At 40.8% G+C, this 27,215-nt stretch overlaps 1 protein-coding gene across 1 annotated transcript in view; it reads right to left on the bottom strand.

The window, feature by feature from the left end:
- Nucleotides 1-27,215, bottom strand: part of LOC127184422 (cytochrome b5 reductase 4) — a 52,942-nt gene that overhangs the window by 6,127 nt on the left and 19,600 nt on the right. Inside the window, exons 6-14 of the mRNA XM_051140813.1 lie at nt 24,811-24,871; nt 23,236-23,293; nt 21,073-21,166; nt 18,101-18,133; nt 16,794-16,916; nt 5,779-5,919; nt 4,399-4,551; nt 2,595-2,745; nt 2,203-2,289 (exon numbers count right to left, since the gene is read on the bottom strand). Coding sequence (XP_050996770.1) covers nt 2,203-2,289; nt 2,595-2,745; nt 4,399-4,551; nt 5,779-5,919; nt 16,794-16,916; nt 18,101-18,133; nt 21,073-21,166; nt 23,236-23,293; nt 24,811-24,871 — 901 coding nt within the window. The remainder of the gene's footprint in view (nt 1-2,202; nt 2,290-2,594; nt 2,746-4,398; nt 4,552-5,778; nt 5,920-16,793; nt 16,917-18,100; nt 18,134-21,072; nt 21,167-23,235; nt 23,294-24,810; nt 24,872-27,215) is intronic.

Genomic DNA, 27,215 nt, shown 5'->3' with positions numbered 1-27,215 from the left:
TAAAGTCACCATGAAGGCGCTGCTGTCCTGGATGAGAAAAGTGCTTCAACCAGAGTGGGAGCAAGTCCCATGAATGATGTCATGCCTCAAATCACACCCGCATCACCGTGGTGTCTTCTTTGGGAATCTTCTGACACAATTATTGCACTAAGCCACTGGAGACCTGAGAGGTCCATCTTTAAATTCCTCCTTGTTCCATAGAGCCAGAAATGACTAGGATTCTTGAAAGGTTTACTTGAAAACAAATCAGACAACTCCAAACCCAAAGTGACAAGGATAGAAAAGGATGGGGTGGGCAGTTAGACTAGCTCCTTGTGAGTGGGTCTGTGCTATGAGACCAAAACAGGGAAAGTACGCCTTACAGGTCAAGAATTATCTGTGCAGTTAAGAACAAGTTCCTGTTTGACCCATCTGCACTGGCTGTGCTTAAGCGCATGGGGTTGGGAGGTTCATGGGCAGGAAATACATGAGGATGTATGCTTGTTCCTGACTGGACATTATGGGAAATGCAGTGGATTGTGGGTTTGTCTTCATAAGCCCCTGCAAAACATGACATATGGCCATTTTCTGGGACTGCAGAGCTGGACGTAGTCAGAGATCCATCCTCTTGGCCAGTATTTAATTAATGCTTGCTTCAAATGTGGCTTAAGATTGTGGTAGTGGTCTTATTCTTAACCAGGAGGATTAACAGTAGGCTAAAAAGTCACTGGGAATAAATAAGTCTATTGAAAAATTTAAAGTGGGCCAACAGTGTTCACTCTAACGTATATAATCTGTTGATCTAGCAACTTATTTCTCTCTTGCCCAATCAGCTTTCAAAACCTTCCCCTTCCTTCCTATTTCTCACACATGTCCACCGCGCTTTCCCAGGTGGGGCCCTCAGATCTTAGGTCTGTCTGATACACCATACACAGCCATATTAATTCTCCTGAAACCCAGGAGGGTCTCTATTGCTTACAGATTGGCAATTCAGAGTCCTTGCAGTCCCAGCCTTCTAGTTTTTCTAGGTACAGCAAAATAGGAGAGCAAAACTGTTTCTTCATGGAAGTACCAGAACATTCTGGCCTTGGAGAATCCAATTACTCGGGTTTCTTTTCCTGTTCAAAGAAATGCTAATTTGTTTCCTAAAATCCAGGTCAGAATCCCCTTTTTCCAGAAAGCCCTGCCATCCTCTTTTATAAGAATGGGACCACTGGGCTGTGTGCTGGTGCAATCTTCAGACAGCACAGCAATGCAAACCCCCAGTCATTTGTGACCACGCCCAAGCTGCCAGGTGCAGTCTTCAGACAGCCCAGCAATGCAAACCTAGTCATTTGTGACGCATGCCCGAGCTGCCAGGGTCTCTTTTCGTTCTTTCTCTATCCCAATGGAAAACTGAGGACACCAACAATATCGCATGCTGCTGCTGCTGGGTGGGGCAGCGCTCTGTGCTGAGGACTTTCGTCAAAAAGCATGCAGGGCCTGAGAACACTGTCACCTGTGCCTCTTCAGCACTTTAACCCTGAGTAGTTACAGGAGTACAGAAGACCTTCTCACCACATACAGCAGGGGCTGGTTAGATAAATTATGGGAGCAAAGAGCACAGAGCCCTGCAGTATTACCATACCACTGACAATCAAGGTCCTGTGTCCTGAGCCCTAGGGTGGCGGCATCTAAGGGTGGTCAGGCTTCTCAAGGACTGAAAAGTTTATTTTGATGAGACTATATGAACATTAATAATCACTGTAGATACTCTGTGCAACTTAGAACACCATGACAGTCTTAGAAATATTTGACCGCTGAAATGCTCCAGAAAGTATGGTGGCCCATCTAACTCAATGGTCTTGCATTTGTACTGCTTTCAGCTGACTGTTTGTTTGTTTGTTTGTTTGTTTTCCTTTCCTTAATGTCATATGCTCTTACTGTGCTGCTCTTTCTCCCTGAGCTCAGCTCGACAAGATCTAATTTCTATGGATACTATCAGTGGAAGAAGAAAATCAGCGATAGGGCTGTTGATATGCATTAACTCAATCAACTAACAATGAAGACAGTCTGTGTAACAATGTGAATAGTGCCTCTCCCGGTGGGCAGCACACAGATGGGGCTTACTAGAAGCCTGAGAAACCCTCGACATTCAACTGGGCTTCCGCTGGCCTCAATGTGTTTACCGGAACTGCCCCCGGTAAGTACAAACATGTCAATATGAGTTAATAGGTGCAATACCTTTTATCTTTAAGTGCCAATTTCTCTAGTTGGCTTCTCCAAATTATATCATCCTCTGTTTTATTGAAGAACATCAACTTCACCTTCCTTCAAAGGAGACAAAAAAAAAAGGAAACCTCATATTATTTAGGTGACTATTACATTTAAAATACGCACAAGTGGAAATGTCCGAAGTGAGCCTGGTGAATGCTTTTAGGTAACCTAAATTATCAAAACATGAAATGAGATAGAAGCATTAATAATATACTCAGTAGGGGAGGAGCAGGTAGAACAGGAAATGAGTGGGGCAATGAAAGCAAGGCTACTCACATTCAGTGAACTGCCCATGCACAATGAATGCCTTGCATTAAAAAGTGTCCCAACTAACAGTAGCCAGAGACAAGGGACCATACCTGAGACTGGACGTGTAAGTCAAAGCGTATTTCAGGACATTAACCATTGGTGTGAAGCCTGTTCCAGCTGCCAATAAAAAGAGATCTTCTACTTCCTGGAGTTTGGATACTTTAAAATTGCCCTCAGGATTGCTTACAGAAACAAAATCTCCTAAACAAAATAAGTAAATAAACAAAATCAGAAAAAAAAAAAAACCATAAAGCAAGAAACCTAGTAGGGAGCCAGGGACAGAGCACTGGTGAGTGACAGGATGGACCTGTGAATGCCACATCAGTCTCTACAGCATGACGAGTTTTGGAGGTAGTCATCAGATACCCCAACTGTGTTGGGATTCTCTCAGCACAGTCAGAGAACAGTAACTAACACAAGGTAGGTAGAGGTAGACACTATTTACACACAGTGAGTAACCACAGGGTCAAGCTCAGCAGGAGAGAAGCTGGAAACACTGTATTGTAAAGGCTTACATTGGGAAGCATCATTAGCTTCTCCCATATTATCTGAAAAGTCGGATCAACTGCATCAGGAAGAGCCACTGGGAGTTTAATCCTAGGAAAATAGCAAGATCAGAAACCAACTGCACTTGGGCAGTTGCAAAATGAGTGGCTCGTTCTTGTGGTGGCCGGCTGACAGGACAGTACACACCTCTCACATAAGAACACTGCCACCAGGGCCACATTCAGAAATCCAAAACGTAACTTGAAAAATAAAAACCAAAACTGTTCATTATTTTCAAGTTATTTTAAAATGTTTGAGTGCTTGTAATTTCCTGTGTTTTCCACCACAGGATAGTAATGAAGGTCTAAAGGAAAATCGTACTACAGACGAATTTCTAGGTCAACTTTCAGAAGTAACATAAAGACTTCAGTGACAGACTGCCTGTTGCCCAGTGAGCTGATGCTGACACAGAGAGTAAGGACCTTTCTGCCATTAAGGAAAAAAGGATCAAAATGAGATGGAGAAAAATGAGAAAACACAGAGAAAGGATCAGAAACAAGAAGAAAAGCGCTTGCATCTTCAGAGACTATAATTTGTTATCCAGTCTTTCAAGGTCCATTTCCTGGTAAACCAGCATGTGCCAACTGTCATGCTAGGTCCTGGAAATAAGACAAGTAAGGCAGTTTCTACCTGCAAATGCCAATCTTACAAAACAAGCTGTGTGCTTACGCTTGCAACAGGGCACACGCAACTGCTATTAAGTCATTCAGAGGAGAAGCAGGGCTTCATAATGGAAGTGCCATTTGCTGAGTCTTTAGAAGAAGGAATATGGCAAAGGAAGGGCTGATGGATGCTCTAGATAAGGTTCCCATAGGGACCTAAGAACAAGGATAACAAACTGGGCTTGCAAGGAACACAAGAGCCAGAGAGCCCACCAGGCCCTTGTAGTAAGCCTTGTCGGGGAAGTGGACAGTACAGGTAAGGCAGATCCACCAGACACTGCTGAGCTGGGGAGCAACAAGGAGCTTGGAGAAGTGCCTGGAAAATGCAGATGAAGAGAAAGACACCAGCTGAAGTCATGTGTGAGAGATCAGTTAGAGGGGAAAACAGAAAAGATGAAGGCTTGCTTTCAGAGCGCGGGCTGACTTTGTGGCTGACTGGACTGTGGGAATGAGCAAGTCCCCAGAGAAGGGCGGAAGTGAACAGACATGCTGCAAAATGATAAAGATGGAGTACAAGACAAGAGGAGATGACTTCCGCGGCAGACATGCTGAGTGTAAGATGCTCAATGGGCTCCCACATGGAGCTAATAAAGGGCCTCTGACCCAATCCACAGCACAGACACGGCTACCAACCAGCATTACTAACCAATCTGAAGACGATCAAGCTCTGGTGTGAAGAGTCCATCAGGATAGATTTTGATCAAAAAGTAGATGTATTTATTTGGGGGAAGAACTGGTTCTTTAAAATCTGAGAGTAAGGAATCAGACACGGGTGTATATGGCTTTACTATTTCTGCACCTGGAAAAAAATCAAAACAAAGAAAACTATAATATTTAAAAAGCTTTTAATAAAGACACAACAGACAAATCTTATGATGCTATCAGTGTGTACTTAGAATAATGTATATATAGCACTAATGAGATGGTCTACATGCATGTTTTACTTAATTTACATGTATCTTTTAACAAACCAATGCTTAATCATTATATAAAAACAGTCCTTCTATTTATTAAGTATGGTTTATAACAATGAATCTAGATAATCATAAAAGCTTTGTAATGGGCCACAATAAAATGGCACAAAAATTTCTCCATGGAAATGTAATAATAAAGGCAGAACAATTCCAATTATAATCCACACATTTAGCAACAGTAAGTGGTTACCAATGAGATCACTAGGGAAAGAAAGGGAAATATTTCATTTTTGATTTTATATATTTTGAATTATTTTAATGTTCTATTATTTTTGCAGTTGAATGAAGGGATACTCCTCTTATCTCATGGGATGTATTATTTTTGTATATATAGATTTTACCAGATTCCAAAGAGATGTCATCAAATATTTGAAAGACTAAAACTTTAAAAATGGCTAATTACTTTATATGTAACTTAAGGCTCATTGGTTAAAACTATGCTAAGGAAGACAGGGACTCACGAACAGCAATCTGGTATTAGTGATGAAAAAGAGAAAAATCTAACAGCACCATCTACCAAATCTCAGAAGGAAGTCTACAAGATGGACCACTGCAAACGCAGGCTGAAGTAAGGATTCTGCAGCTCCAAGAAACCAAGAAAACATTGGATATCAGTAAGAATAGGGGCAATTTAACAAGTAAATGAAGAGACTTGTGAGGAAATAATGCAAAAGAATTCACACAGCAAGAATACAATTTTGAACTTCTTGTACTAGCACCATACATAAGGAAACCATGTACAATTATTCACTTGTTTTCAATGTTATTGACTCAGTCTCATACGTGGTGGCAGCTCCTTGGAGATGCCGACAACGCATGTCTGTTTCTAGCAGCACTCCCTGTGGTACCACCTGTGGAGGACCACTGTGTGTTCACTTCTTTCCCACTGGAGGCTACTCCATGTGTTCAGTTGCACAGGCATGGTTCGACATACCTCCACGTCCGCAAACCCAGAAGCTTCCTGACATTAAGGCAGGTGCCCACAAAGAGCACCCAGATGGCTGCACAGGAGAGCATGTCCCCCGCCCCACCCCAGTCTCTATTTCCCTTACCTGTGACACTGAGCTTGAGGTAAACATGTTGCCCAACTGGCACCTGAAGGTGAGTACTTGGAGGCAGCATCACACAGAAACGCCTTGTATCATGGGTAACATCTTCCTTGGAAATTAACTGGCACTTTCTGTAGTACAAGCCTGGAAGGCAATACAACTAGGTCACTAAGGAAAAACCCACATTCCACTTCCGCTCTTTAGAATTTAAGCTTCACTAAAATGCCTATACAGTTCTAAAACTCATTAATTTTACAAGGCTATTTTTATTTCATTTTCTAAGTTATTTTATAAACATATCACCACATCTGTAATTTGAAAAAAGAATTAATATTATAATTTAATACGAGTATTATTTCTTCATACCTGCTAAAAACATGTCTCAAGACAATAAATCCCAATTTCTTCTTAAACTTACTTTGTAAGTAACTCTATATTTTAGTCTTTATATCTACAATGATATTAAATGTACATATGAAAAATATTTGATAAAGATGCCCACATTCTAAAGTTTCTTTTTTCCTAATGAAAAAAATTTGAAAGTTGAGTACCAGAATTTAACAATACTACCACTGTTAAACAGACTAAGCAACACACTCTGATAAAAGAAAGGAAAATATGTTATGTCTACGCTTGTATATATGAATAATAAAACATCTTAGCTATCTAGGTGATTAAACAAAAAATAAGCTTTTATGAAGTGACAGGTGAAGGCAATAGGTTTATAACACAGACTGACTTCAGTAAAAGAAATCAAGTATATGGTGCTGGTGATGAGCCGTAAGAATAACATTAGCAACATACAGCAATCAACAACTGGATATGCAGAGACAACCTTCATACAGTGCACCCCAATAGTTGAGAACCAGTGCTCTAGACCTTTCTTGGACCCCAAATAGAGTATACAACCAAAGGCTCAGATGCTGTATGCCTAAATAGTTAAGAATCATACATCAGGAAAATAAAACCTGTCGCATGTAATATGTTGTGTTGCATTTTGAAAACACATGCCTTTGTGGTGTCCAAGAAGGCTGGGCTCCAGGTCAGCTTCTTCAGCTGCTCAGAGCATCACAGTGAGATAGCTGAGGCCTACTGCCCCAGTCTCCCCTCTTCTTTCTTCATCCTCACCTGTCACCAAGTGAGGTTTACACAGAGATGGGTGAACGAATCCATATGCTCAAGCTCATCCAAGTTCTTCCATCAACAGTCCTAGGTACTCCTTGGATACAACTGGATTTGGGGCCATTTACCAGGGCATTTTGAAGTTTCAGATCCTGGGAGAATGGTGTTGAAGAAAGCAAAGCCCAGGTACCCACATCTTAGTCTTAAACATTCCCCTTATGTTAGAAAGGTATGAGTAAATGGAAGACAGCCCTATGGGCTCCCCAAGGAAGGAACCCTGGGGCAGGTGCCTTCCTCTCTTGCTCAGGCCTAAGGGCCACAGTGCTTCCCTCTAATGACATACTGTACATGTCACTTGACTTTACTGCTTGGTGAAAACTCATCTTTGACTTGACAATTTCTACACTTGCCACAGTGGATTTGCCAGAGTAAGTTTACCTTTCTTCAATTCTACTAAACCCACTAGGGAATCTGGGATAGCGTGTCTTACAGACTTGCCATGTTAAGAGCATGGACACAGCATTCTTAGCATTCAACACGATTATGATAACTTCATCCTTTAACCTACAAACAGCAGGCACAATTTCACATGAATGTCCTCAATATAGGTCCTACAGCTTTAAAAAAATTAAGACTCCATCTTGCAGTAGTCCTGTGGGGCCAGACAGGATGAACATGCACTGTAGAGCAGATGGCACAAACTACTGCTGTGGGGACAAAAGCATTTCTCACCTGTCAAGCTCTTGGCTTCATAAGACTAGATGATGACTTAAGAAAATGAGCAGCTAAAATGAATATGAGATGGTAAAACAAAAACTTTGGTTCCAAGTGCCTAACGTCTTTTTATAAATACATATAATAATGGCATACTCAAGGTAACACTAAAATACCAAAGATAAGCTCATAACTGAACTTTTTGTCCCTGAACACTGAGAAGTGTATTCTTCATTCTTAAAAATGGGATTTTGCAAGGCTAAAATGGAAAACACCAGCAAGCCTCCAATATAAGATTATCATCCCAAATCAGCAGGAAGAAGTCTTAAAAAGAGAATGATGTCCCATTTCCCTTAAGAGGAGCTGAGTAGGGCTTTGGGTGTTTTCTTGGGATATGGATGTCTATTTTCATTAGGAGTTGGTTATAAGTTTTTATTGGTCTTATTCAGAGAGAAAAGGAGTTGGACTTAGGGATTTCTCTCTTTTCCTTTATCTTACATTCTTAAGTTTGGAGATAGGATTTGAAAAGAAAGAAGGGGAATATAGAAATATGGGGATGACAGGACAAAAAGTAGATTATTGAACCTACTCCTCAACTTAAGGCCTTAAATATTACTCACAGAACAAGGTTATTTTTAATTCCCTGGTATAGAATTTTGCATATTGATGCAAAATAAGTTTAATTTTGATATACTGGTACAGAATTCAAGTTTAAGATTATTTTTCACACACATTATATGTATTCCTACTCTAACATGAGGTAGTGTACCCATACAACTCAGCTATAATACAAGGTTTACTCCCAATACGTTGAAGGAGCTATTACAGGCTGTTTAGAATAATTAAGTAATACAAGTTAATTGTTAGTTGATCAACTCATGGTCATGCCAATTACTGGTCTATTTTCATCCCAAAAATATACACCCTAGGTGTAACAAATAGATATGATTCTATAGATAGATAAGGTAAAATATTTAGATAAGGTCTTCAAAAACTTCAGAGGCCTATAGAATATGGCATTTAAAGATGTTTTTATGATTTTTAAGGATCCTTTGACAATAAGACAAGTTAACTCCTTGTAACACCCAGACTACCTCAGAGAAGATGATGAGCATGAAAGAACCTCCTTATAGAGATGGCTTCAAATGCACCAAACCAGCTTCTGGGCAAAATGTCTTCATTTCGGCTACAGACAGAATTCTGCCTAAAAGTTGGCAAGCGTGGATACAGGCAGTGTCGACAGCTAACCTCTGCCAAGACAGTATAAGCAAATCCTCAATGGTTCCTGCTTCACACGTATATGTATGCCAGATAAAATGGGGCAGAAGGCTGAAGATGATGCTCCAACACTATAGAGAGTTTTGGGTGACTGTCTAGGCAGCAAACTGCCTCTGTCGTCTTCTCATTGTGGAAGCTGCTAACTTGTACTTCCTGTTTACTCAAATAATTAATTTTATTCCTTCTGGAGTCTCTGATGGGGTTGAACACCAGATAGTTTAGTTTTACAATGAAGCTTAGTTGTTTAAGGGTTAAGTTGTTTTTAGGTCTAGATAGATGTTTTTAGGTTGCTAGAGACGAGATATGATAGATATTGATTTACATTCAGAATTGTAGACTCACTAAGATAGAAAAGATGTTTTCTCCAAGGTTGTCAAATACAAATAGGCAAAACACTATGAATGTAACAATAATATAATTCCTGATTGTTTTATATTCCTTCTTGCTGTATGTAGTTCATTTTATATATGTGTAAGAACATAAATGTATATGTAAAAGTTAAAAAAAATTTAAAAAGAAGAAAAAGAACAGAAGCAACTTTGAACTAAAGGTCTGCACTACATTAGTCAAGGCCAGCCTCTCACCCTTAGCATACTTTTAAACAACAAGGTCTTCTTTTCCCTGGTGGAAATGAAACCCAATAGAAGTTTAAACGTTTGTGTAAGGTCACAGGGCAACTGGGAAGATGGGAAACATGAGACATGACATGAAATTATTAGTTACTTTTCTCCACTTGAAAGGCCTTTGCAAGATGCTTCAGGACCAGAGCAGACGGCTCTTCGTGTCTTGCCACTCAGTTTAACAAGGTACAGATTTCTAGATTGTCTCTTCAACCTTTGCAACTTCATCCTGTTCTGACGACATTGTCCCATAGCGTTCTTTTGTTCAGTTACCTAAATAAATATTTCCTCCTCTCCTAATTTATAATTTTTAATCATTCATTCCTAAAAAGAACTTCCTGAACCAATGTAGGACTTCTAATAGTTATGCATTTAAAAATGAAGTTTATAGAAAATAACTCAAAACATACTAACACAAACTATTTAAAAATATATAGATATAAGTACCCACACATGTCCATGCCCCAAACACCCATATCCTACAGCACTCAGCACAAGACTCTTCTGCTAGAATTTGTCCCATTCTACAGCAGTGGTCAGGCTACCCTCGCCTTGATATGTCTGTGTCTAAGGCAGGGACCATTGAGCTGTGAGCCTGACTGCAGGCAAAGCGTTCTGAGCATATGAGAGTCAACTCCTCACACATGTCACAACTGTTTATTAGAATTTGGAGACTGACAAAATAACTCATTCATGATGTCATTAGCTTATTACTGCATTGAAACCAAGTCTGAAGTCTTTGTATATACTTAAACAAGAATTAAATTACTGAATATATTCAGCCTCTCCACTAATTCTGAAAAGGCTTAATTTAACTTCTCATGGTACAGTGTCATTACTCTAAATCAAATCACTCACAAACACTAGGACTACAATGACAATGCATCTTTAAGCACTAAGAATGACAAATGCTAAAGGCACACAGCAATTAACACATGGGGGTAGACCATGATGAAAAAGAATGTTCAAGAGAGTGATAATTTTCATAAATTTTAAAATTAGTATTATTAAGTTGATTCCTCTTTCTTTTAACTAGTATTGTTAAAAAATATACTTGTGTGGTTTTCTAAATGGCAGTGACAAGCTAGTTCTTAAAAATTATTCCTAAAGCCTACTAAAATAAAATGTTTTAGTACTGCAAATGGATGGATGAGAACTGATTCTTTCAGTTATGGGTATATATTTAAAAACTGGCCTTAAACCATGAGGAAAAAAATCTTTCTCAAAGGCTAGATTCAACAGAATTTCTCTGTGGCAAGACTGGCACTAATCTGAGTCCTTCTATGCCCTCCCATGCCAACACTGCCGTACTTAAGTAAGCACTTAATTAAGTGCTTAATTCCTTCCAGTCCTAACTGTTGGAACTCCTGATTCACACTGAAACATAGCAGAATTTCTAACTTCTGCATTGCCTCATCAGTTTGTATTGTTCTGATTTCATATTTAGGCAATTCTTTTTTAAACATTTATTTATTTATTATTATGTATATAGTGCTCTGCCTGCATGCATACCTGCAGGCCAGAAATGGGCATCAAATCACATTATAGGTGGTTGTGAGCCACCATGTGGTTGCTGGGAATTGAACTCAGGACCTCTAGAAGAGCAGTCAGTGCTCTTAACCACTGGGAAACAGGATAGCAAGACAGAAAAACATATCTGTTATCTCACGAAAAACAGATTTTTGCCAGCTAAACTGAGCAAACACAACTTAGAGAGTAAAATGTGTAGAACATTTACTGCTAGTCACAGAAACACGGGTGTACAGGCAAAGGCTAGGGTAGGTGACAAGGGTTCTTTCTGCAGATGCAGGTACCAGGCTTGAGAGAAATGACTGCTCATTGTGTTCCAGTGAGCATCCTTAGAGATGTACACTCCACTATACACCTGTGTCAGCAACTAAGAAGCCCTGGTGAAACTAACACTAAATATCAGAAATTTCATACAGTTCAACCTGAATTTAAGGTATGTACACATGAGCATGCCTGTACATGCATCTGTTAACCCAAAGGCTCACACAAGGCTATTGACATATCAAAATTATGACATGATTCAAAAAATATTTTCTCTTGTTGCTTTTCTTCCTCAGCAGCCTGCACAACACTTCTGATACTAAGAAATCTAGAAAGCAGGGAAGAGGTTTCCAGCTCAATGACAGCTTAAGTACATATGTTGAACTGTGTATCTTTTATTGGAATTTTTGCTTTTTTATATATGTACAGGTGAGACACCTCTCCACCCCCCTAACATATGCCCACCTTCTCCAACCTCATCTGTCCTGTGGCATACAAAGTGCCTTGATGCCCATGGAATCCAGCCAGGTATATGTTTTCTCTGTGGGCATGAGGCCAACCAGAGGCTATGGATATAGTCTCACACTCTGAAAGACGCTGCTGGCCAATGGTCCAAAACATCTTAAGAAAGTAGCTATAGCCCTGAGCCAAGGTCCCTAAATCTTTATATAAGCTCCCCAATTTTACTTCTCCTCTACATCACTACAGTAACAATGAGGTATAAAACCCCTTCCTTTAACAGTCACCCCACGATGTGCTACAGCCCCCCTGAATTAAGTTGGTGTGAACACCTTTAATCCCAGCATTTGCAAGGCAGAGGCAGGTAGATCTTTGAGTTTGAGGCCAGCCTGGTCTACAGAGTGAGTTCCAGAACAGCCAAGGCTATACAGGGAAGCCCTGCTTCAAGAAACCAAAACCAAAAAAACCTTAAGACCAATTTTCTGAGTTGTTTATTGTCAGTTCTTTAAAATTTCCTTTATCTGGTAATCAAAGTCTCTATATCACAGGAAAAAGTAAATGAATAAAATGGCTCCTGATGTGTCCATGTCCAGACACGTACAGGCAGCCATTCATTTGTCATCTTCATTCTGGAGAAGAAAATGCAATCAGAAGTACCACACATTTGAAACTATTAACAACTGCATTCAGAGTCAAGGTAAACAACGGAATACATTCCCTTTTCTGATTCATGTATTTGACTGTATCCCAATCTTTGATGGCCATAAATAACTGCCACACTGTACTATAGGTTTTCAACTTACATTATTGTTTTCAAACTAAAATTCCTTTACCTAAGAAATATGTTGATCTTAAAAAGTCAGTAATTTTATTTATACATATCAAAACCTAGGAGCCAAATGGTGGTTGCCTTGTCAATGCAAGGTGGACTGACAGCAAGTCAGTAATACATTGGCAAGATAAAAATGCAGCCTCAGTACAGCTGGGTCATGGTGTAAGAAAGGGATGGTGACAGGAGAAACTGTCTTTTCTCATTTGTCAGAGAAAACAGTCACTTAAACAATGAGCTATTTCCAAAGCAGGAAGCTACCTTACACCAGGCCTGGCACCAATGTCATGCAGGAACTTTCCTGCTTAGTTTTTCTTTCTTCTCTCTCTCTCTCTCTCTCTCTCTCTCTCTCTCTCTCTCTCTCTCTCTCTCTCTCTCTCTCTCTCTCTCTCACTCTCTCTCTCTCTCTCCTCTCTCTCTCTTATTTTAATGGTGGCTTGGGACTCAAAGAAACATAGCAGGGATAAAAGAGCTAACAGAAAGCCTCAGGAAAACAGTTCATTGATGGTCATTCATCTCCAAACAGAGGCCAGGCATGTTTTCAGTATCACTGATTTTGACTTGCTTTTTATCTGGCTGGCTAGGCCTTTTCAATCACTAGGTAGTCAGATAATCCTGGGCAACAGGCTCCATCCTCTTAGGAGCTCATTTCACCTGCCCGTGTCTAATTCCTAGTCTCTGCTGGTTTGCTGGATCAGGCCCCGCCCTGGGTGTTCTCTTCCTACCTAACACCACAAGGCTCCCCTCGCACCTCCTGCTATGGCAAACTCAGTGGGGTCAAATGTCCCCATGTATGCCTACATTTTGTTTCCCCAACAACTTGTACAATGCCTGGAACAAAGAGCTAGTAATGATGTGCAGCTCTCCATCAAAAGCCCTCCGAAGACTGCTGCTTTTGTGGACACTACGGATCCCACTTTTAAACCACTTGAAGACCACCTTCACTCAAGGTCGAATTCGCCTGTCTGTTCACTTGAGGCTCCCTTAAAGTGTGCTATGTTTGGATTACATAACTCACCCTTGTTGGCTTGTCTCATCTTATTCTTGTGTATGTTCCCATTCCCTCCTGGGAATATAGTTTCTGCTACTGTTTCACAGCACAACGGCTAAATCAGCCTTCAATGTCAGACATCACTCAAAATCTGGATGTCTGATACAAACAAATTTCCTATGAATGCATATTTAAAATTGAGGAATAATAATAATAAAAAAAAAACATTGCCTCCAGTTTCTGACACAGAGCTCCTACAGTCATTAAGTTGGAGTCAACTCTTTGTAACTCCCTAGTGATGGGCATGCCTGAGACAGAACTCCAAATTGCTTGGAATGCCCTGGGCTATAGGACCTTTTGTTCTAAAGAGGCAACTCTTAGTAGATTCTGCACTGACTCTGGATGAGGGCCTGGGTGCTGAATTGACCAACAATGGCCAATCACACAGCCCATCAGACTTATGTAATGAAGTCTCTACAGGTGAACTCTAGGAGAGAGTTCTATCCTAAAAAGGGGAAGCCTAAAAAGATTGCTGGACACCAAGGAGTGGCTGGAGGAAGTGTGGCTATGCATAGGCTCCACGCTTCTTCTCACAAGCCTTTGTAGTCTTTAAAACAAGTGCTACAATATAAATGCTTGTTCTGTGAAATGTTTTAGAACTTTTTTTTTTAATCCAAGATGGGGAAAATGAAAACTCTGATGTCAGTTTGTTAAAGATACAGCTGGGACCTAAAATGGGCACATCAAGTTGGGGAGGTTTGTGGGACTAAGCCCTTAAACTGTGGGGTCTACACCAGTTTCATTTTAGTATAAGAATTGATCTAGGGGCAGATCTGGGACCAGGAGTCCTTCTCAAACTATGGCACCAGACAAGGACAATACGTGCAGTAAACTTCGAACCGCTACCCAGATCTAGCCAATGGACAGGACATTCTCCACAGTTGAGTGGAGAGTGGGGTCTGACTTTCACACGAACTCTGGTGCTCCATATTTGACCACATCCTCTGGATAGGGGGGCCTGGTGGCACTCAGAGGAAGGACAGCAGGCTACCAAGAAGAGACTTGATACCCTATGAGCATATACAGGGGAGGAGGTCCCCCTCAGTCACAGTCATAGGGGAGGGGAGTAAGGGGAAAGTGGGAGGGAGGGAGGAATGGGAGGATACAAGGGATGGGATAACAATTGAGATGTAATATGAATAAATTAATAAAATATATTTAAAAAAATAATAGATCTAGACCATGAGGTACCCAATTAGAATCACTAGGCAATGTTGGTAAGGAGAAATTCTCACATATTTTTAGTGACCAGAAGTGTTCTGTATTGAACCATGACAGCAGAAAAATTAATTTGGTTTTCTATAGTTTGCAATAATTTTAAATATTAAAATATGGTTAGATGAATACTAGGAGTTACTATCTGAACCCACTAAATGACTGTAATAGGCTGTGTGTGTGTGTGTGTGTGTGTGTGTGTGTGTGTGTGTGTGTGTGTGTGTGTGTGCTGGGTTGTTTATGGTATCATCCCAAAAGGACAAAAAGAACAGGAGAGATGAAAGTAACAACTTTTGGGAACCAACAAGGCAAGCAGGTGACTGCGTTAGCAGATCTGAGAAAGTGAAATCCTAGCCAGCAATCAAAGCAGCAATGGCAGTCTTTTAATAGAAAAATCCCTTTAATACCTTGAGGCTAGCAGGATCTACCACAGCTAACATCAGAATCAAGGAAGACTGGAAAGTTTCTGATTAAGCATGTTTAAGAGGCTCAGATGCTCTGCCACCCCACTTAAGCTCTCTCCTACTTAGCACAGCCATGCAATGGACTTCTCTAGTCTGAACAAGATAGTACAAACTGCTCTCTAGAGAAGCAGCACAGGGTCTGTGGGTCAGGCATGCTTTAGATTAGCCTGTGTGCTCTCCATTAGAGCAATGAAACCATAACACCCACAGCCTTGGAAGGGCTGGAGACAGGATCTTTTAAAAGGTACTTAAATGAAAGTGAGGGAAATAGGTGTTTAGAGTGCTTCCCTTTTAAGAAGAGAAAAGCTAGAGACACATACATACAAGAGAGGCCACACAAGCCAAGGAGAGAGGCCTCAGAAGTGTCTAATCCAGCCAATACTGTGAATGAACTTAAAATAAACTCCACAACCAAGAGAAAACATTTCTGTTCTCTTTTTATTTTTTAGCATTTTAAAAGATTTATTATTTTTTAATTTAATTTTATTAATTTATTCAGATTACATCTCAATTATTATCCCACCACTTGTATCCTCCTGTTCCTCCCTCCCTCCGGCTTTCACCCTATTCCCCTGCCCTATGTCTATGACTGAGGGGGACCTCCTCCCCCACTATATGGTCATAGGCTATCAAGTCTCATCTTGGTAGCCTGCTTATTCTTTCTTTGAGTGCCACCAGGCCTCCCCACCAAGAGGAGGTGGTCAAATATGGGGCACCACAGTTTATGTCAGAGTCAGTCCCCGCTCTCCACATAATTGTGGAGAATGTCCTGTCCATTGGGTAGAACAGAGTAGGGGTTCGATGTACATTGCTGTTCTTAAAGCCACATGGTCAGTAGTCATTATAGCACCTTAGCTAACTAAGATAGTATTCTAGGAAAACAAAACAAACAAACAAAAACAAAACGGGGGAGCAGAAGGATGAGACTAAATCACATTTACAAAACTGCAGCTTTCCTTGCATATAAAGCTTCCAAAAGATGGTGAGCAAGAGAGAATATCATTCCCTCCAGAGACTTGCAAATATTGGCATCAGACGTTCCTTAGAGAAAACACTCAGCTGTACAGGGAATAAATATACTGGCAACAAGCCAGCCCTTCACGCACAGCTGTTAATCAGCTGAAACATGAGCTGACACTTGAGAATCAGAAATATCAAGGACAGCATCTGGTATGAAACATCAAAACAAACAGCAAACAGTACTGTGAGTCAGAGGTCACAGAGGGAGGAAAAAACATCAGTTATTCTTTTAAAAATGGGGATGGCTCCGCGGGTAAAGGCACTTGCAGCCAAGCTTGACAACCTCAGTTTGATCCACAGGACCCGCGTGGCAGAAGAGAACCAACTCCTACAAACTGTCCCCTGACCTCCATATCAGGCCACTATGTGTGTAACACACACACACAAATAAAAAAAATAGATAAGATGCCATTTGAGCCTTTAAAGAAACTATAAGAAACAAGAGTTCTGCATACCTGCATCTTTCTTTGGAATAAAGGAATCATGTTTCTCCAGGGGAAGACCAAGACATTTCCAAGAAACGTTTTCTCTCTTTTGTAGAACAATCTCTATTTTTCCAACATTCTCAATGACCTGTACTGAAAAGAAGAGAAATTCCACTTGTTTCACTAACACTACATGTAAGATTTTTAGAACCAATTTTTTTTATAGTCACACTATGCCACTCATATAATACAATGACGCTGGCAATTAACAAAGATGTAAGATTTGTTCACTAGTAAAATTGGTCCTTGTTTTATATGATGTTAAATCCAGTTCATTTTAGATTCACATTGCCTTCTTTCAAACCAATTTATCAAGGCCAAATACCACATGTGTGGCTTTCAAAGGGGCCCAGATACAGATCTAGCCACAGCATGAAACACACTGTCACAGTGAATGGACCCACAAAACCAAGTTTGATGTATTCCCTTTTAATATTTTTAGTTAAATCCGAGAAGTCTATGTTAGTGAATTTAGAACAATACTGGGCCTCTCAGAAGAGTCAGCACCCAGGAAGAGTACACAAATGGCTCATCTCTGATGCTCCAGATGCTCTTTTTCCTCTCTCAGTGACTGGAACAGCTCCATACGCAGGCCCAATAATAAAACCTAGACTCTAGCCACTGATTTAAATGGGATGAGGTGAACATGCTTTTAAAGCCAAAATACACAAACTCTACTTTTGCTCAGCAGCTCAGTCTATCCTTCCACACAGTGAACCTGTGACCTCTAAAACAGACGAGCAGAGAGAATTCAATCAGATGAGCACTGATTTCAGACTCCACTAGAGTAGAATCAAGCTCCTTGACTGTCTAGAGCTTGTAGACCAATTTGAGAAGCCTGGATGCCAGAAACTGCCAAGGAACCCACACTGCACACGGGCAAGCGCAGTAAGCACCACTCAGTGCGCTCTGCCCCGGCACCCACCTGCGGGCATGATTCAGTGAGAAGAGTGTCTGCTCTGTGTGCCTACGAGCTGCACGTGAGCAGCAGGGCAGAGAGAAGTAACAGAAAGGAGACAGGAGTATTTTCAAGGGAGAGAAAAGGGAAAAAAGAAAGTACTAAGAAGAGCATGGAAAAAGAAAATAGGAAAAGATAGAAAGCAGAGTATACTTTAAAATTAATGTATTTTATGACATGAAAATAAATACATGCAAGAAAAATAAGACAAACGCCTGGCTTTCTTTCTTCTTCCTTCCTATGCGCGCGTGTGTGTGTGTGTGTATGTGTGTGTGTGTGTCTGTATAGGCATAATTTGTTTCTTCTTTTTGGTACTTACCAGAAAATTTTCCTTGAACTTCATGGCTTAGCCCTGAGATAAAAAAAAAAAAAAAAAAAAAGTTCTTCATTACCACCAAAATTTAATTCACAAAAATCAATCTTACACCTGTAAGTTCAACATGTGCCATTTCAAACTGCTTAAGACTAGAAAAATGAGACTAAAAGAAAATGAATGCTCCAAATTACTTAAAGTTCTTCCATTTTTCCTTATCACTCCCTGTTAGCTGAGGAGTAATAGTCAACCCACTTTCATTCCAGACTGACAATATTACGGAGTAAGAAGTATGCAGACAAGAGAGGGAGCCAGCAACACCTGGGACTTAGGCCCCATTGTCAGCCTGTGCCCTGTTCACACAGGTCACACAGAGTCAACTTAGCTACCCACCCCCACCCCACACACCCCATCCCCACGCTTTCATCGCTCTTAGTTGAATAACCACTCAGTGCCTCAAAGCCTTTTTTTGAGAATCTATACGCAACCAAGCACTTTCCAGGTATTATGACGCATGGTTAGCAGGAGACAGGTGTTTGTACTTAGTAACATCTATTCTAGAATAGGAAAATGCAAGATGCAGCTTTACCACTCTCTGCTCCAAATCTCATTGTAACGACATGATTATCCAGCATCTGAATCCACACTGTTTCAGTCTTTCCACTGTAGCACTGACATCCAGGAGTCATTTATTTTTTATTAGTTTTGTTCTTTGACATTTTCATATGTATATAAATGTACTCTGCTTACAACCCTACCGTCTCTCCCTTTCCTCCCTCCCTGTCCATCTGTCCTCTTCCCTGCGAATCTTTTCTCACGTGTCATGTCTTTTGCCTGTTGTTCTGGGTTAGACCATGGATATCTGGGTGATCTTTGCGTTGGCACTATGCATCGGTTCATCAGTGTGTACACAACTTGCTTACATTCCGTCAAAAGCCAATACTGCAGTAGCAAGGGGTAGGGTCTCAGGCCCCTACCATACCTTCAACTCCCTTCTAGGAATGACCGCTGAGAAGGCCTATGTTGTGTAGATCCAGACCAAGTAGCTGCAGGGGCTGTGAGTTTATAATTCCATTGGTTATGCCACCTCAAGAATACAATTTCACTCTGCTTCTTAAAATACTTCTGTTCCCTCTTCCACAGTGTTCCCTGAGCCCTAGGAGGAGTAATAAAAATGGCTTCTCTAGGGCTAAGGCCTCATCTGTCAGTTCTTCTGATCATCTGAGATAGCCATGAGTCTCTGTACTCACCACCACTAATTGTGACTAGAAGCTTCTCTGGTCAGAGTAGCCTGTCTGTAGAGTATGAACATAGATATTTAAAAAGCAGTTTGACTTTATATCTACTTCGCTAAAATTGGTAGTAATTTTCTTCATAGAGCCTACGGCATGTGTGGTTTTGAGCCAGATTTACAGCACCAATCATGGAGTCCCTCCTGTGGTGCATGCTAAAAGCTAAGCAGGGAGCGGCTGATTACCCCTCCAGCAGCCATGCCACTGTTCCCTGGCACGTTGAAGGTGTAGTTCATAGAGAGCACCTCCCTCAGTAGCCTGCACAGCACTACTGGTCCTATGAAATCCAGAGCAGGGAAAAGGTTTCCAGCTCAACTACAGCTTGAGTACATATATTGAATTGCATATCTTTTACTGGAATTTTTGCTTTTTTATATATGTACAAGTGAGACATCTGCCCCCCCCCCCCCAATGTATACCCACTTTCTCCAACCTCATCTGTCCTGTGGCATACAAAGTGCCTTGATGCTCATGGAATCCAGCCAGGTATATGTTTTCTCTGTGGGAATGAGGCCAACCAGAGGCTATGGATAGTCTCAGACTCCGAAAGACGCTGCTGTCCAATCGGCCAAAACATCTTAAGAAAGTAGCTATCACCCTGAGCCAAGATCCCCAAATCCTTATATAAGCTCCCCAATTTTACTTCTCCTCTGCATCACTATAGTAACAATGAGGTATAAAACCCCTTCCTTTAACAGTCACCCCGTGATGTGTTACAGCCCCCCTGATCTAAGTTTCCTAATGTGTGTCTATATGGAGACTATGATAGTTAGGGATTCCTTCTCTGAAAAATCACATGTCCTTTTGGGAACAACTCTAGTTACAACTCAGCTGGAAGGAAAATCAAGATATGCTGTTGACTACAGTGAGAACAGAGATAGTTATAACATACTGGGAAAGATGGAGTCACAGGTTGTGAATGCTGCTTTCGAGTTTTGACATGAGTCATCTATTGAATGAGGCTACAGTGGGTGGGAAGAAAGGAGGGGTGGAAGAAGGGAGCTCGTAAAGAAATGAAGAAGTAAATTTTGACCAAATTCAGAATTAAAGGTACTTCTCTTCATTAATAAAACAAAGTAGTGAGCAGACTTCTGAAGTGATGAGAATTTTAACCTGTATTTTGTTCAACCAACTGCATGTTCTTATGTTTAACACATTGCTGCTGGAGTTCGTAAGATGGCTCAGAGGGTAAAGGTGCTTGCCTTGCAAGCCTGACAGCCTGAGTTCCTTCCCTGGAACCCACAGAAGGGTAGAAGGGAGAGGACCAAAACCACAGAACTGCTCTCTGACCTCCACACGTGTTATGTCATGGCATGTGCATGTACACACCAAGCACAGATAGACAAGATGGGGAATGCTCAGACGGTGACCAAAAGCCTCCAGGGACTTATTTATAGATAGTGAGTAAGAGAGTCTTAAAAGGTGGCCCGACCTTTTATGATGGACTCTGACCACATCTGATTGGTTAGAGGAGGGGCTCTGTCATAAAATGGACACGACATTTGGCTCCTAATTGTTTAAACTTGGAAAGAGGATCATACTGCCATTTTTATTAGCATGCAGGAGAAACAGTAACTATAAAAGGATCAGAAATGACAACCCAAAGTGACAACAGCAGATAAATATTACAGCCTTCTAGACTGCAGAGCGTGCTATTGCTATAGTGAAAGAGAACAAGGTACTCACTAATATGTACAAGGTAGCAGTGGTCCTTGATAACGGCCTCTGCTCTCAAGGAGTCATCCTGAAGGTCAACGATTACTGAGTCCGAGCAGATATTCTTAAAAGGGAACGAAAATAGAAGGATAAAGAACTGGCCCCAAACACGCCCATTTGTGAGGTGATGAGTGAAGTTTTCATGTACTACTTCACAGCAACCTAAATATTATTTCCAGTTCTCAGTGCTTCCCTTCCTTCTAGGAACACCACTGTAACCCTAAGACACATCTTCTCTGTGTAATACATAGCATGGTCACTGTCTTGAAGTCAGAAACCCCACAAACTATCCATAGAGCATTCATTGGTCAGCTCCTATTAATTGCTGGAGAATATTTTTTTTTTTTTTTGAGAAACAATGTAGCAAAAATTAAGACTATGACCCAGAAATCAAAATCTTTAGTTGTTTTCATTTTAGTTTTTTCACTACTGTGTAATACTGGAAAAAGTACAGAACCTACTAATCTTGGCCCATGCAAAATTTACTAAATGAATTTCTTAGATGTCTCTTGTAAAAGTAAGTTTTATTCTCCTGGCTCAATTGTCTGGGAGGCTTACTAGCTCCTTCTGCTGGCCTGGGCCTAGTCCTGGAAGCTTCTAGCCTCCGTACAATCTAACCCAGGCCTAGAATGTTTTCTGAGACTTACTGCTTAATGAGCTCACTTTTCTTGTTCTTTCTGAGCTCTAGGCTGGCTGGTTTATTTAACTGTTCTGGCTCAAACTCCTCTCCCAGCTGACTTATTTGATCTAGCTCCTCTCAGCCCAGAATTGCTCTGCTTGGCCTCAAACTAACTCAGCAATCTGTTCTAATCTTCTTCTCATCCTCTGGTTCATTCCATCTTTACCTGACTTCTCTCTCTAACTCAACTCTCTATTACTGTCCTGGTAAAACTGCCTCCTCTCTCTGTAAAACTGCCTCTTAAGTAGCTTCCCTTTCCTTTCTTCTCATGAGAGTTGGGCATATCCCATTCTGCCAAATCTTCTCTGATTCATAGTCTTTTCTGCCACTCAACTAGACATCATTTTCAAACATGGGTGCTTCCTTCTACAAACTAACTCTACCTTTGTTTGGGATTAAAGGCATTAAAGGCATGTACCACCATGCCTAGATCTAAGCTTTTCTTTACTTGATACTTGCTCTATATCAGGCTGGTCTTGAACTCAAATCTGTTTGCCTCTGGCTCCTGGATTAAAGGCGTGTTTGTATTCCAGCAGGATCACACAGACCTTGAAGGTCTTTGGGTGTGATCTCTTGCCAGAACAGGGGGGTCCTGAGTTAACATTTCCCTACAGTCTTTAATTTCTATGCAGACTTAGTGAAAGATGTGTGGTGCTTAGCACTTTACCATGCACTGAATACATACACCATCCATTACTAGCCTCCCCTTTGCCCAGTTACTGCATTTCAAACCCCATTGAGATTCCTGCAGCTGCTCTGGGCCTATCTCTTGGTTTTGGACTGTGGGATAAGAAAACAATAGTTAGAGGGAGAAGGTAGGACTAGCGGTGTGCTGAGCTGTTATCAGGCAGAGGCTGGCCACTCTAGCACAGTGGTCAAATCACTGCCACAGGAGAGACAAGGCCCCAGTTCAGATGAGGCTCTGCACTTCTATAAAAGCACCTTGAACTCTCGGAAATCTCTAGCTGTCAGAACTCGCTTTTAAAACCACAAGGCTTCTCAAATGTGGAAGTTCAGCAAGAATTGGAGATGCAGATGGAAACATCTAATAGTGCCTCATATAGAAGAAGTGCCACTTGAAGACCCCATAAAAGAATGCACCCCCCCAACCTTTGTTACACAGGGCACCTGAAGGCCAGCAGCAGTTCAAGCATATTAAGCCTCAGCACCATAGTCTTTCTAATACCAGAAGATGTATTCTTATGGCGAAGTTAACTGGAAACCACACACAACACTTAATAGCGTTAAAGGCTACACAGCATATCTGCCAGGCAGGAGCCAGAATACCTAGGTTCCAAACACAAATTAACCCTTTTTTATAAAATAGGGAACAGTGCTTTCTACCTCAGAGTTCTTGTAGAGAACGAGTAAGTTAATACAGGAAAGGAAGAGAGGGACCCACATATAAATAAACTCGGCTAGTTCTTACTATTCGTTTTCGCCTGCATGTTTACCTTTTGTTTGGTGTATATAACAACGGTGACTGAAGACTCTGTCTGGAACCAGTCATAGCTGTTAAGACAATAAGACGAATGAAAAATATTCAGAACGATGTACAACAACACATGAAATCAATCAATGCTTAAAATCCAGTGAGAAATATATTTCCCCAGGTAAAACTCTGTTCTAAATGGTGGTCTTAACATACTACAGTTATCATGATATAGCTGACATCTATTTCCAAATTTAAAATATCTATACCTTCATGTATTTGATTAAAACCACCAAAATGGCCAAAATAAAGGTTATATATTTTTCTACCAAAATTTTCCCAGAGCAGTAACAGGTGTCTTAGGGAGCAGGAAGAACTCTGCATGCCCATTGCCTTTCTTCTCTACAATAAAAATATCATTAGCTAAGGAAAACCATTCTTAAGCTGGGGCCATAGCTCAGTGGTAATATGCTTGCTAAATAAATGTGAGGACATGAGTTCAAATCCACACAACCCACATAAAGCCTAATGTGGGAGTGTACATCTACAATACCAGTGTTCCTGTGCAAAGATGGAAGGCGGAGGCAGGACAGTCCCTGAAAGCTCACAGGCCAGCTACCTTTGGCATATGTGGCAGCAAACCACAGCAAAAAAGGTCCCGTTTCAAAGAGGTGGAAGGTGAGGGCCCATGCTCAAGGTTGTCAAAATCTTCACATGTACATAGTGGCGGGTGTGCACCCAGTTTTAAAAAAAAGAAAAAGAAAAAGAAATGCTTCAAGATGATTGGGTCGGTACAGAAGTTAAGGTAAAGTTGACCAAGTCAACACTGGTTAACTATGTAAAGACAACCAGATGGAGGCGTTCTCGGTCCCTTAACAAAACTGTCTACAAACTTATTTAAATGTATAGCAGGGTGCTACTGTTAGAGCAGCACACACTAGAAGAAGAGAGAAAGAACAAAAAAGAATCCTGAGTGCATTTAAGGTGCCAAGAACAAAAATGTGGCATTTACTGTTCAAAAAAAAAAATTAGTGTCTAAGAGATTTTAAATTATTTCCATTAAAACTTACTTTTTAAAACTCCACCAAAATAAGCATATAAAGATTGGATAATGAGATAAATGATGGCAAGGTTATGTGATGGAATAAAAAAATGTTTTCACAGAATTTTAACAACAAAAGATATTGCAAAGACAAGACTGTAATTCCAGTATTATAAAAGTAGTGTGGGCAGGCACTGTGTGAATCAGTGAGCTCCAGGGTTAAGCACCTATGTCTAAAGTTAATAGAGTTACAACTGTTTTTCCTTTTTCTATGTTTTCTAAACTTTCTACTGTGAATATACATTTTATCACCAGGGAAAAAACATTTTAAGATAGTTTAAAATAGTTTTAAAGTGTTTAAAATGGATCAGACTTCAGTTATTTAAAATTCACTTTTGGAACTAACATCTGATAAATGAGGTGCTGCTGTCTGTGTGCTAAGCCAGACTGCTCGGCAGAGAGCACAAACCAACCCCTGAGCCAGGCTCTTTGCTGTAATGTTCACCAGCTTGCTTAGAACTGCTCTCACTTTGAAATGTAAAAAAGTATGCATACCTTGGAAAACTAGGGCCTTCCCTAGGCAGTGCATCTTTGACTTGGCTCTTGGGAAGCATGCCTTCACAAAGAAAAACAGTATTTTATCTAATCATTACACACATTCATATAAAACATAAGTAATAAATGTGCTACTAAAGCAAGAGACCCTTGTCACCAGCATGTCCTTTATTGTGACCTATGACATCAGACTAGCTCTAAATTGATGGACAGGTATTAATGGCACTATATACTATATAGAAAGGATCATAAGGCATGGTTTCTTTTGGTTTGGTTTTTTTTGTCCACCCTTCTACACATTCCAGTTCTAGCAAGTCAAAGCTGGAACTTCCCGAGACTTTTAACCATTCTGTTAAGTGCATAAGCAGCTGTTGCTTTTTGTACTGAAAAGTATTATGTTTTATGACTCTGCCACAATCCATTCCCTCTTTTATTGACGGGCATTCTGGTCACTCCTGGTCTGAAGATATTATGGGAGTGCAGTTACAAATATTCTTGCACACCCCCATGTATACAAAAGGCTACATTTCTGATGGCCATATAGTATGCATGCATGTTTAGCTTTAGTTAAAATGGGTATTGTCTTAGTTAGGGGTTCTATACCTGTGATAAAACACTAAAACCAAAATCAACTTGGGAGTTTATTTCAGCTTTCAGTCCCATAGCACAGCGTATCATTGAGGAAAGTCAGGGCAGGAACCTGGAGGGAGGGGCTAGGGAGAAGTACTGTTACTGGCTCACTCAAACCAGCTTCTTTTTTTTTTTTTTTTTTTCCTTTTTTAAAAAATTAATTTATTCAGATTACAACTAAATTGTTCTCCCATCACTCGTATCCTTCCGTTCCTCCTACCCTCCCACCCCCACCCTATTACCCTCCCTTAGGTCCATGTCTGAGGGGGATCTCCTCCCCCACTTTATGGTCGCAGGCTAACAAGTCTTACAGCGCCCAAGACCATGAGCCCAGGCACAGCACACTCACAATCAGATGGGCCCTCTTAAATCAATCACTAATTAAGAAAACGCCCTACAGGCCTGCGTACAGGCAGATCTTATGGAAGCATTTTCTCTATTGAGATTTCTTCCTCTCAGATGGCTCTAGCTAGCTGTGTCATGCCGACTTAAAACTAGCCAGCACAGCTGTACAAACTGACGACACCTTTTGCCACAGTACTTGAGTACTGCAGTATCCGCTCACCAACACAGTATTCTTTTCCACTTTACTCACTCATGTGCGTCTACATCAACACAGCCTTTTTTTTTTCTGTATTTATTTTATTTTATTTATTTATTTTTATTTTTTTCCTTTTTTATTATTAATTTATTCAAATTACAGACTAGCCAATGGACAGGACATTCTCCACCGTTAAGTGTAGAAGGAGATCTGACTTTCACACAAACTCTGGTGCCCCATATTTGACCATGTCCCTTGGATGGGGACGCCTGGTGGCACTCAGAGGAAGGATAATAGGTCATCAAGAAGAGACTCAATACCCTATAAGCATATACAGGGGGAGGAGGTCCCCCTCAGTCACAGACATAGGGGAGGGGAATGGGGGGAAAGCGGGAGGGAGGGAGGAATGGGAGGATACAAGGGATGGGCTAACAACACAGCCTTTTAAAGGGCCACAGAAACTGGTTGTCAAGTCATTTCAGAACGCTCTGAGATAGGGAAGCATTCTGTAAAGTCTGCAAGCAGCAAGTGTTTCCTCCCTCAAAAGCAGTGCTTTGTTTGAACCTGGACTGCTGTCAGTAACTTCTGAAAATAAAAGGATCAACTGTGCTACCATTTCTCAAAATGGTAACTCAGGAAATATACTACAAAGTGGTGACTACAGGAAAACATAGTCAACAGTTAGCCTTAGAGCTGACAGACTAGGAGCAGTCATTACAGGAGACGGGTGTGGGAAGCACCTTCCAGGTAAGCTGGGCTAGGTTTCCAGAACTCCCCTGTATTCCCAGGCTTAAGACAAACCACAGATGCAAACCAGCTATACTTTTTAGACTTAGACTGCTGGTGAGGCCTGCCTTGCTTGTCTCTTCCACTGTAACTCTACAGAGCCCACTTTTCACACTAAGGAAGCCTCAGAGATGTGACCACAAGGCCTTGTGTCTAAAGCCAGAGCTACAAGAATTAATTTTTTCTAAAATGAAAACACCAAAAAGATTAATTAAATTATTATCATTATTAAATTATTTGAGAAGTACTGAAAGATATTTTATTAAAAGATTGTTCTTTTGGTGGTCTCTTTAAAAAATGCATCAAAATTTAAAATTCTCTGTGAGGAAAAGGCATCAACAGAATTCATAAATTTCCAGTCACTTTTGATCTTGTATGGTTTGAGTAAGATCAGAAAAAGGCTGGACATAAGGCAGGTGCCAGCACTGGGACCTGACACAAACCGCAG

Source organism: Acomys russatus, chromosome 32, assembly GCF_903995435.1.
Source record: "Acomys russatus chromosome 32, mAcoRus1.1, whole genome shotgun sequence".
In the NCBI taxonomy this organism is placed as follows: domain Eukaryota; kingdom Metazoa; phylum Chordata; class Mammalia; order Rodentia; family Muridae; genus Acomys; species Acomys russatus.
Note: the sequence above shows the minus strand (reverse complement) of the source record. Positions and strands in the feature narration are given on the sequence as shown.